The sequence below is a fragment of the Vespula vulgaris genome, chromosome 20 (assembly GCF_905475345.1).
Source record: "Vespula vulgaris chromosome 20, iyVesVulg1.1, whole genome shotgun sequence".
NCBI lineage: Eukaryota > Metazoa > Arthropoda > Insecta > Hymenoptera > Vespidae > Vespula > Vespula vulgaris.
Window position 1 is genome coordinate 2,128,924 of NC_066605.1, and position 14,779 is coordinate 2,143,702.

The 14,779-nt window shown below is 32.1% G+C and overlaps 1 protein-coding gene across 1 annotated transcript; it reads left to right on the top strand.

Annotated features, from left to right (window-relative positions):
* Positions 1 to 1,952: 1,952 nt before the first annotated feature.
* On the top strand, positions 1,953 to 10,377 carry LOC127071076 (J domain-containing protein DDB_G0295729-like). The gene is made up of 2 exons (XM_051009942.1): positions 1,953 to 4,252; positions 5,678 to 10,377. The coding sequence occupies exons 1-2, from the start codon at positions 3,055 to 3,057 to the stop codon at positions 5,812 to 5,814; spliced, it is 1,335 nt and encodes a 444-aa protein (XP_050865899.1). The 5' UTR covers positions 1,953 to 3,054; the 3' UTR covers positions 5,815 to 10,377.
* The last annotated feature ends 4,402 nt before the right edge of the window (positions 10,378 to 14,779 follow it).

Genomic DNA, 14,779 nt, shown 5'->3' on the forward strand with positions numbered 1-14,779 from the left:
AAAGATGGAAAAATGTGAAACGTGCTGAAACATGGTGAAACGCCAAAATTTATAGGGGCGGAGTTTCTCTTAAACGAGCTTTTCGCCCGTCACAACAAACACGTCTCCAAGATCCAGCTTGTTCATCGATCATTTATATCTTGCTGGCGAGGTGGCGGTGGTGGTAACGGTGGCGACGCCAAGGGAAACCCATTGAAATTGAGAAGCTATATATAAGTGACGATACCTACGCGGTCTAGCAGATAATATTTTGGGAACTCCCGATTTCTTCGGGAACTTTCAAACGTTCCCGACTAATCTAGAATTTGAAATAAAGGGAAAGAAGGAGAGAGAGAGAGAGAGAGAGAGAGAGAGAGAGAGAGAGAGAGAAAGAGAGAGAGAGAGATCTTCGTTCTTTATACTTACGACATAGGACGTATGTTAAAGAGTAGATATATATATATATATATATATATATATATATATATATTTCTTATATACATGTATGTATTTATGTGTATAGATATATAGATATATAGATACTTACTAAGAATGTATAATATTTCTGTTCTTTCTCTCCTTCTTTCTCTCTCTCTCTCTTTCTCTCTTGTTCGTTCTCGACTCAAGAATTTACACTTTTTACGCTTACACCGCAAAGGGGTTCTACTATTTTCGGCGTTCCGTTCACGTGCCATAATTCTTATTCCCGATTTTTCAGCTCTCTAACAAAGTTTTTCTTTTCATAATTTATATTGACAGTAAATTATGCATATCCTATGTTGGAATATTATTGATATTTTCATTCACTTGTTGTATTACATTATTGGGGAAATTGATAGTGATGTACCTACTTAGATCGACTTTATTTGATTTTTATAATTTAGATATTTATCGTATCGTGATTATATTATATATTATAGAATATATATTGCACTATATTACGTAACAATATGTTTTGAATCGATTTCTAAGATACTTCATAAATTATTAGATGAATTTTCAATATTATAACAAACGTGAACTTGCAGTATAGTTTTATATTGATAGATATCCAACAGTTTCAAAGATTACGTAATATTACATAATAAAGATTACATAACAGATAATTGACGATTATTCCAAATTTATATCACTATTAAAAAGTCTATAAAACTAATTAAAACTCAATAATATCAACGTTTCGATCACAACTCATCCTAGCCGAAGATAATTTCTCAACATCCTTGGATCTAGATCTTTTTAATAATAATAATAAAAAACAAAAAACAAAAAAAAAGAAGTAGGTAAAGAGTTTGTAAAGAGTAGAGCTCGAAAAGATTCGCAAATTCGAGTATTTCTTCTCGATCTCTTCTATATTCTCTTTCTCTTTCTTACTTTCGTCAGGCGATATAAATATTCGTGGATGGGTCTCCCCTTTATACCTCTCCTATCTTTCTCACTCTCACGAATTTACGTTTCCTTCTTCTCTCTCTCTCTATCTCTCTCTTTCTTTCTCTCACACGTTATAATTCTCACTCTATTTCTCTCTTGTACGAACGATCATGGAGACAGCGAACGAGTAAGTTCTCTCTCTCTCTCTCTCTCTCTCTCTCTCTCTCTCTCTCTCTCTCTCACTCTCTCTTTTTTCCTTTTCTTTTTCGTTTCTCCTGTCTCTACGAAGAACTTCGGTACGATGACGATCATAAAGAGACAGGGAAGAACTTAGCTTCTTCTTCTTCTACTCCTCCTCCTTCTTCTTCTTCTCTTTCTTCTTCTCCTTCTTCTCCTTTTACTCATTCTCCTTTTTTTTTCTATAACCGAACCCAAGGAAGGTTTCGTGGGATTTTTCTTTTTTCAATTTTTTCCTTCTCTTACACTCCTCTCTCTCTCTCTCTCTCTCTCTCTCTCTCTCTCTCTCTCTCTCTCTCTCTCACTCTCACTCTCTTTCCCTTTCTTACTAGATTTTTCTAGACGGGGACAAACACTGGCAGACACGATGAATAAAAGAAAACATCGAATGGTGGGGAAATTTAACGGTGTTAAGGAGGTCTCGAAGAGGACAGAAAGAGATAGATAGAGAGAGTGAGAGAGAGGAAAGGAGGGAAAGAAAGAGGGTGCTAGAGAGAGAGAGAAGGAAAGAAAGACAGAGAGAGAGGGCAGAATGAGAAAGAGAGAGACAGAAAGAGAAAGAAGGAGAGAGAGAAGACAGAATGAGAAAAAGAGATGAGATGAGAAAGAGGGATGTATAGAAAGATAGCAGAAACACTGAAGAGATGAGGTAAGGGGAAGGAAATGAGAGCTCTTGCTTGGAGGCGGAGTTCTCCATACGTCACGAAGAAATCCCCTCGAAGTCTCCACCATCAGAGATGTTTTAACCTTTGCTTAGAAACAGTCTTACGTTCTCGGCCGATCGACAACCGGTTTCCGTGTCTCGTATCCATCGATTTTTAATTTATCGATCAGTTTCTTTACGTAACACCTTGTTCTATTTCTCTCTTTCTCTTTCTCTTTCTCTCTCGTTCTATTTCTTATTCTTTTTCTTTCTTATCCACATTCGACGCGCGTTCGTTTGTGTATATTTGTGCACTTATAATTTGCGCGTGTGCGTACGTTCGTGTGTGTGTTTTTGTGCACACGCGCTCGCGATTTTTTTCTCTCCTTCTTAGGCACTTATTTATACATATTTGTATGTTCCAAGGAACTATGAACGAAGTACGGAAATATATGGAGTATAGATAAAATAAAGAAATCGTTGTAATAAGGTATTATACATGGTGTGTTAATCCAAAGCAATTGATCGTAATTGGCATTCTTCGGGTGGATCGTTTATAAAAAACAAACAGAAAAAAAAAGGAAATAGAAGAAAGAAAGAAAAAGGAACAATTCGTCAATAGTGAAAAGTGTCTGATCTATAAGTATCTACGTCGATTCGATGTTACTTTGAAATCGAACGAAATCCGAGATAGATAATTAACTATCTTTCAAGTGATATCTCGACGAAGAAGAGGATATACACGTTTAATAAGAAAATCAACGATAGAACACGGAGATACAGCAGCACGGGTATGAAAATAGTTCTAGATAAAATAGGAAACGATGCAAGTTGGACAATTATTAATTACGCAGGCTACGTGCATTCCAAATTATTATCTATTGGATGATAACGATAGTTCCGGTATTCCTCATAGCGACGGAAGTTCTGCAAGCAATTCGCCGCATCATTACGAACGTTTTTCAACGCCAACACACTTGATGGATCTCAGTAATCCGCCGGAGCACCGTGACGTGCAACCTTATCATCATCATCATCATCATCATCATCATCATCCTCCTCCTCCTCATCTTCATCATCTTCATCTTCACCATAATAATAATAATAATAATAATAATAATAATAATAATAATAATAATAATAATAATAATAATAACAATAACAATAATAACAACAACAACAACAACAACAATCAGACTGCTTATCAAACGCAGTCACCACCTTTTATGATATACGAAAATCCAGATGAAGGTAAGAGGTATCATCCTCAAGATCATCAAGACGGAAAAATCATAAGAGATTTACAAATGATTTATGACAGAAGATTGCACGGTAACTCGCCGGTATTTTTATCGGATCACGGTAAAGAAAACGAACAAAATCTTTATCTACCGGCGTCACCGAATCAAATGTATTCTTCTGGTGGTGAAGAACTTACAACAATTTCTGTTTCCAAATCATCGCAACTTCAAAATGCTGAACCATATCGATTGATGGATGTAATCGAATATAAATCTGATACATTGCATGAATATAAAAAGGAGGATATCGATCAACAGCAACAGCAGCAACAACAACAACAGCAGCAACGTCATCATCAACAACAACAAACATCACAGCAATTAGAGGAACAACAAAATTATAATAAACAGATCGATCAAAATCCAGCATCGTCGACCAAAAATTGTATTGTAGAAAACAATCGAGTAAAAAAAAAAAGAAAGCCGAACCTCGAAGATTCCGAAAATGAAAACGCCACTTCTTCCTCGACGAAAATGAAGGTTCGTAGGAAGAGTGGTGCCACTTACGAAGAAATCCAAAATCAAAGAGTAATGGCGAATGTTAGAGAACGGCAAAGAACTCAGAGTTTAAACGAAGCATTTTCCGCCCTTAGAAAGATCATTCCGACATTGCCGAGCGATAAACTCAGTAAAATTCAAACGTTGAAACTTGCTACGAGGTATATTGATTTTTTATATCAAGTGCTACACTGTAATATGGAAAACAACGAGGAAGAAAATGGTAAGAATATTTATCGTAACTATTTATTTATCTTATTTTTTATTCTAATATCAATGATAGTTCCTTCTCTCTTTCTCTCTTTCTTTCTCTCTCTCTCTCTCTCTCTTTCTGTCTTTCTCTCTGTTTGTGTGTGTCTCTGTCTCTGTCTCTGTCTCTGTCTCTCTAAGCTCACGTTTAAAAACGTTTCTCCAAATGTAAATCGTATTTCCAACTTTCTTTTCTATGAGAAAACATTAACCAGACTGAGGAAGAAAAAAAAAGAAAGGAAGGAAAAAAACTTACGTGTTGTTTGTAGATGAAAAGAGAAACTCTACAATCCTAGTAGGCTACCCTTCGCCACCTTAGTACCTTACATACATACAGAAGCATCGAGCTTATGTTTATGGGAACCGCTTTAGTGCTTATTTACGGTGTAGTCTAATTAAACAGTCACTCGTGGTGGAGTCTTGTAATTTACGGATCTCTGTAAAGGCTTGATGAGCGTGCTATCCTAGTGCCACTTATTTGTGTGCATCGTTTTAACTTCTTTCAAAGATTAATTCCAAACAAACTTTTGAATATAAAAATAATAGAATATAAAAGTCAAATATAAGGATAATAAAACGAAATAAAATAATATCAAATTTTAATTCTAAACTTCAGATATATTTGAGTTTAGAATATATTTTATTTTATTTTATTTTATTTTATTATTTGTTTTTTTTTTTTTTTAATTCTTTCCTCTAGGATTGATATTTTCAAATTAACTTTCGAATAGGCAAATTTTTCAATTAATGTTATGACATTTAATTCCTTTTTTTTCTTTTCTCTTTTTCGGTCTTCTCTTTTTTATTCGTTTTTCTAGGATTAAATGTCTCGTTCTTCGAAAATTTTTGGAACGAAATTTTACATTGATTTAATTTAATGTAATTTTTATTTATTCACCTAGGATTGTAATATTTGTTCTAATCTGTTCTAAATTTTGAAATAAATGTTATGTTATTTAATCTGCTGTTATTTTTATTCCACCCTCAGAGATTGCCTTTGAACATTCCTTCGTGAAATATATTCGTTATCTATTTTTATTCTCTCAAGGATTACTATTTCCAAAACGAACTTATTTTATTTAAATATATGAACGAATTTGAATGTTCAAGGATTGCAGCGATATTTTTGTTGATGAAAAATCTGAAAACACGACACGAAAGTATCAACACCATTCATTCATTTCGTTTTTTTTCCTCCTCGTAATACCATAAATCGTACTAATCTTACTAAACTATTCTTCTTTTTTTCTTTTTCTTCATTTAATTTCTTCGTCATATTTTCGTCTCGTTTTTCGTTAATATCTTTGATACATGTCAAACAATGTTGCGATCGAGTACGTTAATGAACAAGTTATCCCAGTAAATGCAATTTCCATTAATTATACTTGTAATGTTTCAGAAGAGAGAAATCCAAGAAGCGCAGTATTAGCTGCAAGAGAAATAACAGCATCGTCTTGTAGTTACATGGCACATGAAAAACTATCTTATGCGTTTAGCGTTTGGCGTATGGAGGGTGATTGGAACTCTAACTTATAAATAAATATCTGTCAGTCATAGATAATCGATAATTCAAAGTATGTATGTGTATGTATATGTATATGTATACGTATACGTATATGTATACGTATATATATATATGTATATATCCGAATGACTATAATAGAAGGATTAAAATGTATACGTGAAATGCATACGAAGGATGCAGTAAAAGGCACGAAGATAATGATGAATCTGTTACAATGCTCGATGTGTATCTATTATCTAAATATCATACATACAGAGTGTTTTAGATTCTTCTTTTTTCTCCTGACTTTCATATAACGTGAATATTCCGTTAAATAAAAATGCCATGTTATATAAATTACATTACAAATTTTTTTTTATACAGTTTCATTTTTTGTTACTTTTTCTTTTTAATTATACAAAACGCGGTTGATGTTACGAACTGAAATATATTTTTATTTAATTCGAGTTACATAAAAAAGAAAGAAAAAAAAAGTTAATTCATATAGGTATGACGTTCTCTTCTTATTTCCAAAATATACCGGCGCAGTTTGATAAGAAAAAAGAAAATCTGAAACACCCAAGCATATAATAATGCATCTATATACGAAAATATTTGTCATTGTTTAAATTACTACATGAAAATTATTGCATGAGGTTTGTTATTGCATGAAATTTTGACGAAACAGATATTATTTTAAGATCACATACGATGCAAGTATTTTCGCTAGACAGAAAAAATAAGACCATTAAAATATAGATATCTACAAAATAGATACTTACCTGCAGTGAGCAAATTCGATAGATTCAGATTAAATTAAATTGACTTCGATGTTGGATTTGAAGAAACAAAAAGAAAAAAAAAGAATACAAAGGAACGAAAAAGAAAACTATAGAATAACAGGAGAGTATACAAAAAAGAAATAACAATGTTTAAAATCAATCGAAATATTTTTTAATGGATAATATATATATATATATATATATATATATATATATATAAATGTTAATTCGTTAAGTTGGTAGATATCCAATAACAAGATTAGAGATCGATCGAAAAGATTAATCTTTTATTAACGAATTCAAATATGAATAATTTCGATATGAAGAAAAACGAGACAAAAAAAAGAAAGAAGAAATAAGAAAAAAAGAAAAATCCTCTCAAAAAAGAAAAAAGAAAATCAAAAAAAAAAAACGAGCGCACAAATTTGCAAAATTTCCTCGAATAGTAATTATAGATATATTTATGTAGAGCTTTAGACGTGTCACGATTCCTTGAATTTTAATGACGGCATATTAATCATTTTCTTCTTGTTGACTTTAAAACAGCCGGTAGTGCAACCCGATTACATTCCTCGCTCGCACATCCGCAATAATGAAGGCTAATAATTTATATTTTCTCGTTGGTCTATTAACGTTACGACAAACTATGGCTGCATAAGCCAACATCTCATAATTTAGGCGTTCCCAATTTCTTAACTCGTTAACTTGCTTTCATCGCACGTGAAATTTTATTTTCAATTATATTCTAAATTCTAAATTCGGCTTTAACGGGTTGCTTTATCTAAATACATGTAAGTACTTATTTATGCGCGTGTTAGATCGTTTGATAAATATATCGTACACGTTGAGAAAAGATCGGTCAAAGGAAACGACATTAAATACTTTTTACCTACGTTTCTTTTTTTCTTTTTTTTTTTTTTTTACTTTTTCGTTCTTCCTAAAATCCCGAGATCGCGCAAATAGGCAAACAGCTAGCTAGGTAGATAATTTAAGTTTCCTTTGAACGATTTCGAAATAATTTGGTATCTTTGAAATCTCTCGAAGACGTCGCGATCGTAATCTCTATGACTAGGAAACTTTACGATTGCTTTATTATGCTTTTTACGACTATCAAGTATGATTACATGGACGAACGTCATTGAGGTAACAACAAGATACTGTGAAAATTAATACTAAAGGAAGTTATATAGTGACTAGAAAACATGTAAGAGAGAGAGAGAGAGAAAGAGACATGGAAAAAAAATTAACGAGCATTTTGGCGCCTATCGGTCGGGTACAATGTTATTTCATCTCCTCTCTCTCTCTCTCTCTCTCTCTCTCTCTCTCTCTCTCTCTCTCTCTTTCTCTCTTTCTCTCTCTCTTTCTCTCTTATACACGCACATTCTCTTAGAAGCTTCTATAAAGATGACAGAGTTATATCAACTGTCCATGATGAAGATTTTCTCTCTTACTTTTTCGTCAGTTATCCAAGTATATATATACATATACCTACTTAGATACATTCCATCTTGAATAATTATCTACTTACTTATCTATCTACTTTTGATAGAATAAATTTTCTTTGTTATCGAAATTGAAGATTATCTGAAATATGAGTAAAACGTTTAGAACGAATGGTAAAGATAAAGGAATAGGTATATTATATACATATGTACATCTTACCTATCTATATCGTCACACCTTAATTTAAGTTTTCGATCATCGATCCAACAAACAAGGAACGTTGTTGCTCGACGCTCTTTCGAAATTCTCCGAGCCGTCTATATGCGAATATACATCTTTCGTTAGGGAGTCGGTTATTTTAAACCGGCAAAAGTAAACCTTGGACCGCGTTTGAGTCCGCTTAACGAAGATACGCTACGTTCAAACACTGGCACCATCTTTATTGCGGCAATGAATCTTGGTGGCGAGAAAAAAAAAAGAAAAGAAAAGAATTTTTTTTTTATAATAACGATAATTACAATGCAAACTATAAAAGAAATAATGAGTCGTATAGGAGGGACGACGATTTTCTTATAATAGAAATTAATAAAAAAATAATTGAAAAGAATATAATTTCTTGAGAAAAAAAAGAAAGGAGAGAGAGAGAGAGAGAGAGAGAGAGAGAGAGAGAGAGAGAGAGAAATTAAATAAAGAAAATTCAATTACGTATTAGGAAGGACCGATTTTTTCGTAAACGATTTTTCAAAGTTTTCCATTTGGTTTGAAGATCTATAGATCCTAAGATTGCATCCGGCCGAAAGTACAAGACAGAGCCGCGAAACGGCTTTGATGGCTCTAGTTATCAACGGTCCATAAATCAAGAGAAACTGTGCGTGTGTGTGTGTCTTTCTCTGGTGTGTGTCTCTCTGTATGTTTGTGTGTGTGTGTGCACTCACGTACGCGTGCTTAAGTACTTACGTACGTACTCGATGACTACTTTGGTCTCATAGAATCTTCGACGACATCTTTGTTCGATAGAACTTCACGAGATTTTAGAAATCATCTAATGTACCTGATATACTCTATATATCCAGTTAAATTATAACTAACGACAATCCATTATTAATTTCGATCGATGACAATTCTCACTCTAATTCGTATGGTTACTCAATTAAATCGGCAAACGTTTGTCAATGTTCCATAGAAATCATTTTCTTCTCTCGTGTTAATAGAACATCGTTGAACGACGAGAAGGACTCGCGTATCTTCACTTTTTCCCTTTTTCCGCGACACCCGAGTCACTCCTCGACCATAAATCTCTTTGAATTCAATTAGTCGAGACATCCAACGTTTGGTGTCTCAACATTTTGCTGTTTCGTAGAACACATACGTCCAATAACGTTCACATACATACATACACACATACATACATATATATATATATATATATATATATATATATATATATTCCACGTTTGGCGTTTCACTGTTAAATAATAAAACAAAAATCCTTCTTTTAGATTTATACTCCTAAGAGAGAGAGAAGGAGAAAGAGACAGAGACAGAAACAGAGATAGAAACAGAGAGTGAAAGAGATAGATAAATAGATTCTTTCTTCGTGATTTAAATCATTCTCTTAGTCTTATGCTCTGTGTTTTATTTCTCTACTATTTTCAATGGGACAGTTTCATGGACAGTTTACAATTCGTTTGTAATTCGTAAAAAAAAAAAAGAAGAAGAAAAATGATATCTTATAACTCGTATGTCACTTTGATTGTCTCTATGGTAGCGTTAAAAAAAAAAGGAAAAAGAAATGAAACAAAATTCATTCATTTAAATTTATCGTCATATATATATATATATATATATATATATATATATATATATATATATATACATATGTGTGGAAGAGAAAAAGAGAAAAAGATGGATTTAACGATTCTTTGTGATTTAAATCCGTGATGTCTTCATTTTCATCCTCGGTCTTTCATTCTTTATTATTTCCAATTATCTAATTCGGTTTTAATTAAAAAATAAAACAAGAAACAAGAAAATCTCTTAACTTACGCGCCACGTCGATTATCTTTATTACGACTTAATGTTTTTAAAGAAAAAAAAAAAAAAAGGAAAAAAAAGGAAAAAGAGAACGAAGTAAAACGAAAGTCGTTGTTTCGGATTTATTCTCGTAAAAAAAAAAAAGTAAAAAGAAAGAAACGAAAAATAAAAAGCAAAAAAAAATAAAAAATAAAAAAATATTAAAAAAAAGAAAAGAAGAAAAGAGAGAGATGGTTAACACGAATCTTTGTGGTCTAGGCACAGATTCTCTTTCATTCTATCATTTTCGATTAATAATGTGATTCGTAAAACAAAAAGAAAAAAAAAAAAGAAGAAAAGGGAAGCAAGAAGAAATGCTCTAACTGTCCTCGTATGTCACTTTGATTGTACCCCATAGTACGCGTAAACCGTAGCCATAATTTTTTTTCGACACCCCATGAGTCTTTTTACCCTTGAAAAGGAAGAGAAAGATAGAGAGAGAGGGAGGGAGGGAGAAAGATGGTCGGTTTAGAGGGGAAAAAGAAAGAACATCGAATGAACGAGTGTGACAGCTGCTTTGCCTCGCGGGAGCCTAGACAACGAAAAACTATAACGTTAACAGACGCTCCAAGGACGTTTGACATTTTCTTAGAATCGATCCTTCCTACGTATTTCCATGAAAATTTTGTCATAGCTTAATACATTCATACATACATGGATACATTAATTGCAATATATTAAATACATAAATGAAATAAATACATTAGATATTAGATAAGTATAGATATTAGATAAATATATAGATATTAGGATTCTAGTAGGATTCAGTGTCTGCTAATTCGTTCATCTTTGATATCTAAAACGTTTAAGCAGAACTCACGAGAGAATTATGATTAATTTAATCATTGTGTATGTAGATCGAAACGAGGCAAAAATAAGTACTTACTATGTAAGTTTTTATGTATTTCATGAAAAGCTTCTTTTTTTCATTTATCAATACGTATGATACGTTATCATATGTATAAATAATTATGCGAATATATGTTCGATTGAATAGATCTAACATCGCTTTGTTCTAACATTGTTTCTGACAGAAATTGTATAACTATATGTATCTGTATCTTCTTTCTTGTCTTTCAATTTGAATTTAATCCGATATTGATATACCAACGGGTAATTTGGAAAGTTCGCTTATTTTATTCTTTTTTTGTATTTTGTTTCAAGAATAAAATTTATATATTAAACAGAAAAAACAACGTAGAAAAAGGTCGCTAACTTTTCAAATGACTATATATACATATATATAATAATACTATATGTATATATAATAATTATGTTATATAATAATAGTATATATATGTATATCTAATTAAAGTATATATATATACTAATTATTAGTATAATATATACATATATATATATATGTATCTATATTTTTAAGATATTATTCAAGTTTGATATTATATTTTATATACTATCAACGTTTCTTTCGGATTCTCAAACATACTGCTAGTGATACCAAAAATTGTGAGATTGTATACGTAGAAAAATACTTGACATTAAAAATATGTTAGATGTTAGAATTTATTTTTTCTATTTTTGATTAAATGCATTATAACAATTAATTGTAAATATACAATTCATTTTTTGTAAACGATAACGAGATCGCCGAATATTTATTACGAGAGAACGTTAATACAAGAGAAAATATTGTGTTCTGTATATTACTTAATAATTATGATATAAGTTAACAATAAGATTAAAAGAAAAAAAAATAGTTCAAACGAAAGGAAAAACAAGAACAAAATGTGTCGGCCGGATAATGCAATAATTTATTTACGATTGTCTCGATAACCAAATCTTTTCTTTCTTATCTACTGTACATACTACCTTATGCATATTCGTGCATTAAATATAAATAATATTATTAATATTAAGTTTTAAGTATATATAACACTAAGAAAATAAATTGTAGATTACCATTCCTTCGTTGATACTACTACGTGCATTTCTATGTAATTACACTACGTCATTATCACAAAACACAAAATACTACGCACGCGTTTCTGACATACAGTATTTTTATACTTTAACTGCGATTATATTGGACGATATAATAAACTATTATACTGAAATATTTCATGAGAATTCTCTTTCTTCTAATTTTGTCGATCGATTTTGAAAAAAAGAACGAAAGAAAAAAGTAGAGAAAAAAAAAAGGATATAAAATAAATACGACCAACTGACCCAAAAGCGCACCTTTGAAACTCTTGGAATTAGAAACAAAATAAAAAAAAAAAAAAAGAAAAAAAGAAAAACGGACAAATAAACAAATAGAAAAAAGAAGAAACTCAAACGTCGATGCAGAATAAGTCACGCGAATATACTTAAATGGTCTCGAGAGATCGAGATTTATTTAGAAAGCCTTAAAAGAAAATATCGATATATAAACGAGAAAAATGATCGGTCAAGGAGATAATAAAAAAGAAATAATTGGTAGAAGCGGAAAGAAAGAGAGAGAAAGAGAGAAAGAGAGGGAGAGAGAGAATGAAAAACAACGAACGAGATGGGATAAAAGATGAGAGTCGATAAATAATTTACCAAATGGCATCTCAAAAGACTAAGACGACGACGACGGTCGAGGCTAATGGATATAAGACGAGCCAGTGCAAATATTATTGCAAGGAAGTCTCGGAATGCGACGCCCAGTTAACGTCGATTGGTCGAAAGCTATGTCATCGGTTATCTTACGTAGCCAATAGTAGATGGCCGAGATGGTAGAGAACATTTCCCAACCTACTCTTAAAGTTAGCTTGTTAGTATCTCGAATACAGTATACTCCACAACATTCTCTTTCCATTTATACATTCTGTTGTTCCTTTCGTCGTCCAATCAGAGAATCTTACAAACCATTGTGTTTTAAAGTTTTTTAACCGACGCCCCTTTCCCCCACACTCTCATACCTTTTAGCTCCACCCTACTTTTTAGTTGCCATGTATTCATCGAATTCTTCATTTTTCTTTTTTTACTTATCTGTCTAAGAAAAAATTCTCTCTGTCTTCCTTTTTCTGATCTATGTGAACACGTAGTACATGCATTCACGCATACACAAAGACATTGAACGATGCACCGGAAAAACACCGTCGAAGTTTCCTTCGCACCGTCAAAAATAGATACAAGCCAGCAGTATTCTCATCGATTCTCTTTGTAGAGAGGGAATATAGCTTGTTGGGTTATAACGTTCTGGGAAAGTGTGAACGATACCTTTGAAAGACGTCAATTTCCTAACTTTCCTCTCTCTCTCTCTTTCTTTCTCTCTCTCTTTCTCTCTTTCTCTTTTCCTTGCTTAATGACTTCGAAGAATTTCTTTACTATATTTTCTATTATTCGAATTATTTGTATATTCAAGCGGATAACGAATATCTATAGTCAAATAATTCTAATTATTTTCCGGATGTGTAAGTATAATAAAAAAATAATTCGAGTTGTATTATAATTACGTAAGTATTTATATATATATGTATTAAAATGGATCGATAAATTTTGATTTCACAACAGGACGTTTCACCGTGTCAAAACTTCTAAACAAGTGGTTTTTTTTTTTTTTTTTCATCATATCATAGAGACGACTTATCTCGCTCAGGGACTGTATGCGAAAGAACTAGAGTCTTAGAAAATGTCAAGTACTTGATGGAATAACGTCCGATTTAAAGTGCTTGATTGGATGCTCTAAATAAACTCTTTCTAATATGATCTAAAACCTTCTTATATCTGTGTTAATAGTAGATATAAATTTATTATTAAACCAATATCATTTCTCTCTCTCATTATAATACTTATAATCTAAAACATTCTTACATCTTTTTTGATAATACAAAATTACAATCAAACCAATATTATAATGACAAAACAAATAATAATATCACAAACAATTGTTATATTTTCTTTCTTTCTCTTTTATCTCCTTCTCTCTTTCTCCCTCTTTCTCTCTCTCTCTCTCTCTCTCTCTCTCTCTCTCTCTCTTTCCCTCTCTCTTTCTCTCTTATTATATAAAGACACATGTTAAACAAAATTCGGTGTAGTATGACCGTCGTTCCTTTGCATAGCATTTTTCTGACTACCCTTCGTGTATCAGCCGGTGGCACCTCATTAAAAGGCGTAATGAGGTCGGCTCCACAGTTAATTATTTCGAGATGGTTTTTCTGGTATCACGGTAAGGGAGTCACGGCTAGCGCCGATACGGATGAACGAGCCCTTCTCGCTCTCGTCAACGAAAGGAAGGAGAGAAACGTAAAACGATTCCTCGAAAGCCGTTTCCAGGGCCGATAGACGACACTTCAAATTACCCTAGCGGGATATATCTCTAAAAAGGGGCTATGCTCGCTCGTTTCCGGTATCGAAACGATCATTTTTTCTTTTTTCATTTTCTCGAATATGTATGCGTCCGTGTGTGTATATATAGAAATTAAATATTCGTTTGTACGAAATTTATTTAAATCGAGTTTCAAAATGTCATCTATTTCATCGATCGCTTTGATTTATTTCTTTGAGAAAAGAAATCTTTCTAGTTATACATCGACGTGTTAATTAAAATGAATTCGATCTTACTTGTTCTTTCTTTTTTTCTGTTTCATCTAATCTTTTATAAATCGAAAATTTCTGTGATATTTTATGTTAACTTTTAAGTAACCGATCGTTGAATTATTTTAAGGGCAGGCAACAGATGTATGCAATACATAGAGATATACATATGTTTATA

What these genes read in the sequence shown, in the direction of transcription:
- LOC127071076 (XM_051009942.1), top strand. Translation starts at nt 3,055, where the DNA reads ATGCAAGTTGGACAATTATTAATTACGCAGGCTACGTGCATTCCAAAT. An exon ending in AAACAACGAGGAAGAAAATG is followed by an intron (nt 4,253 to 5,677) that starts GTAAGAATATTT and finishes GTAATGTTTCAG; the next exon opens with AAGAGAGAAATCCAAGAAGC.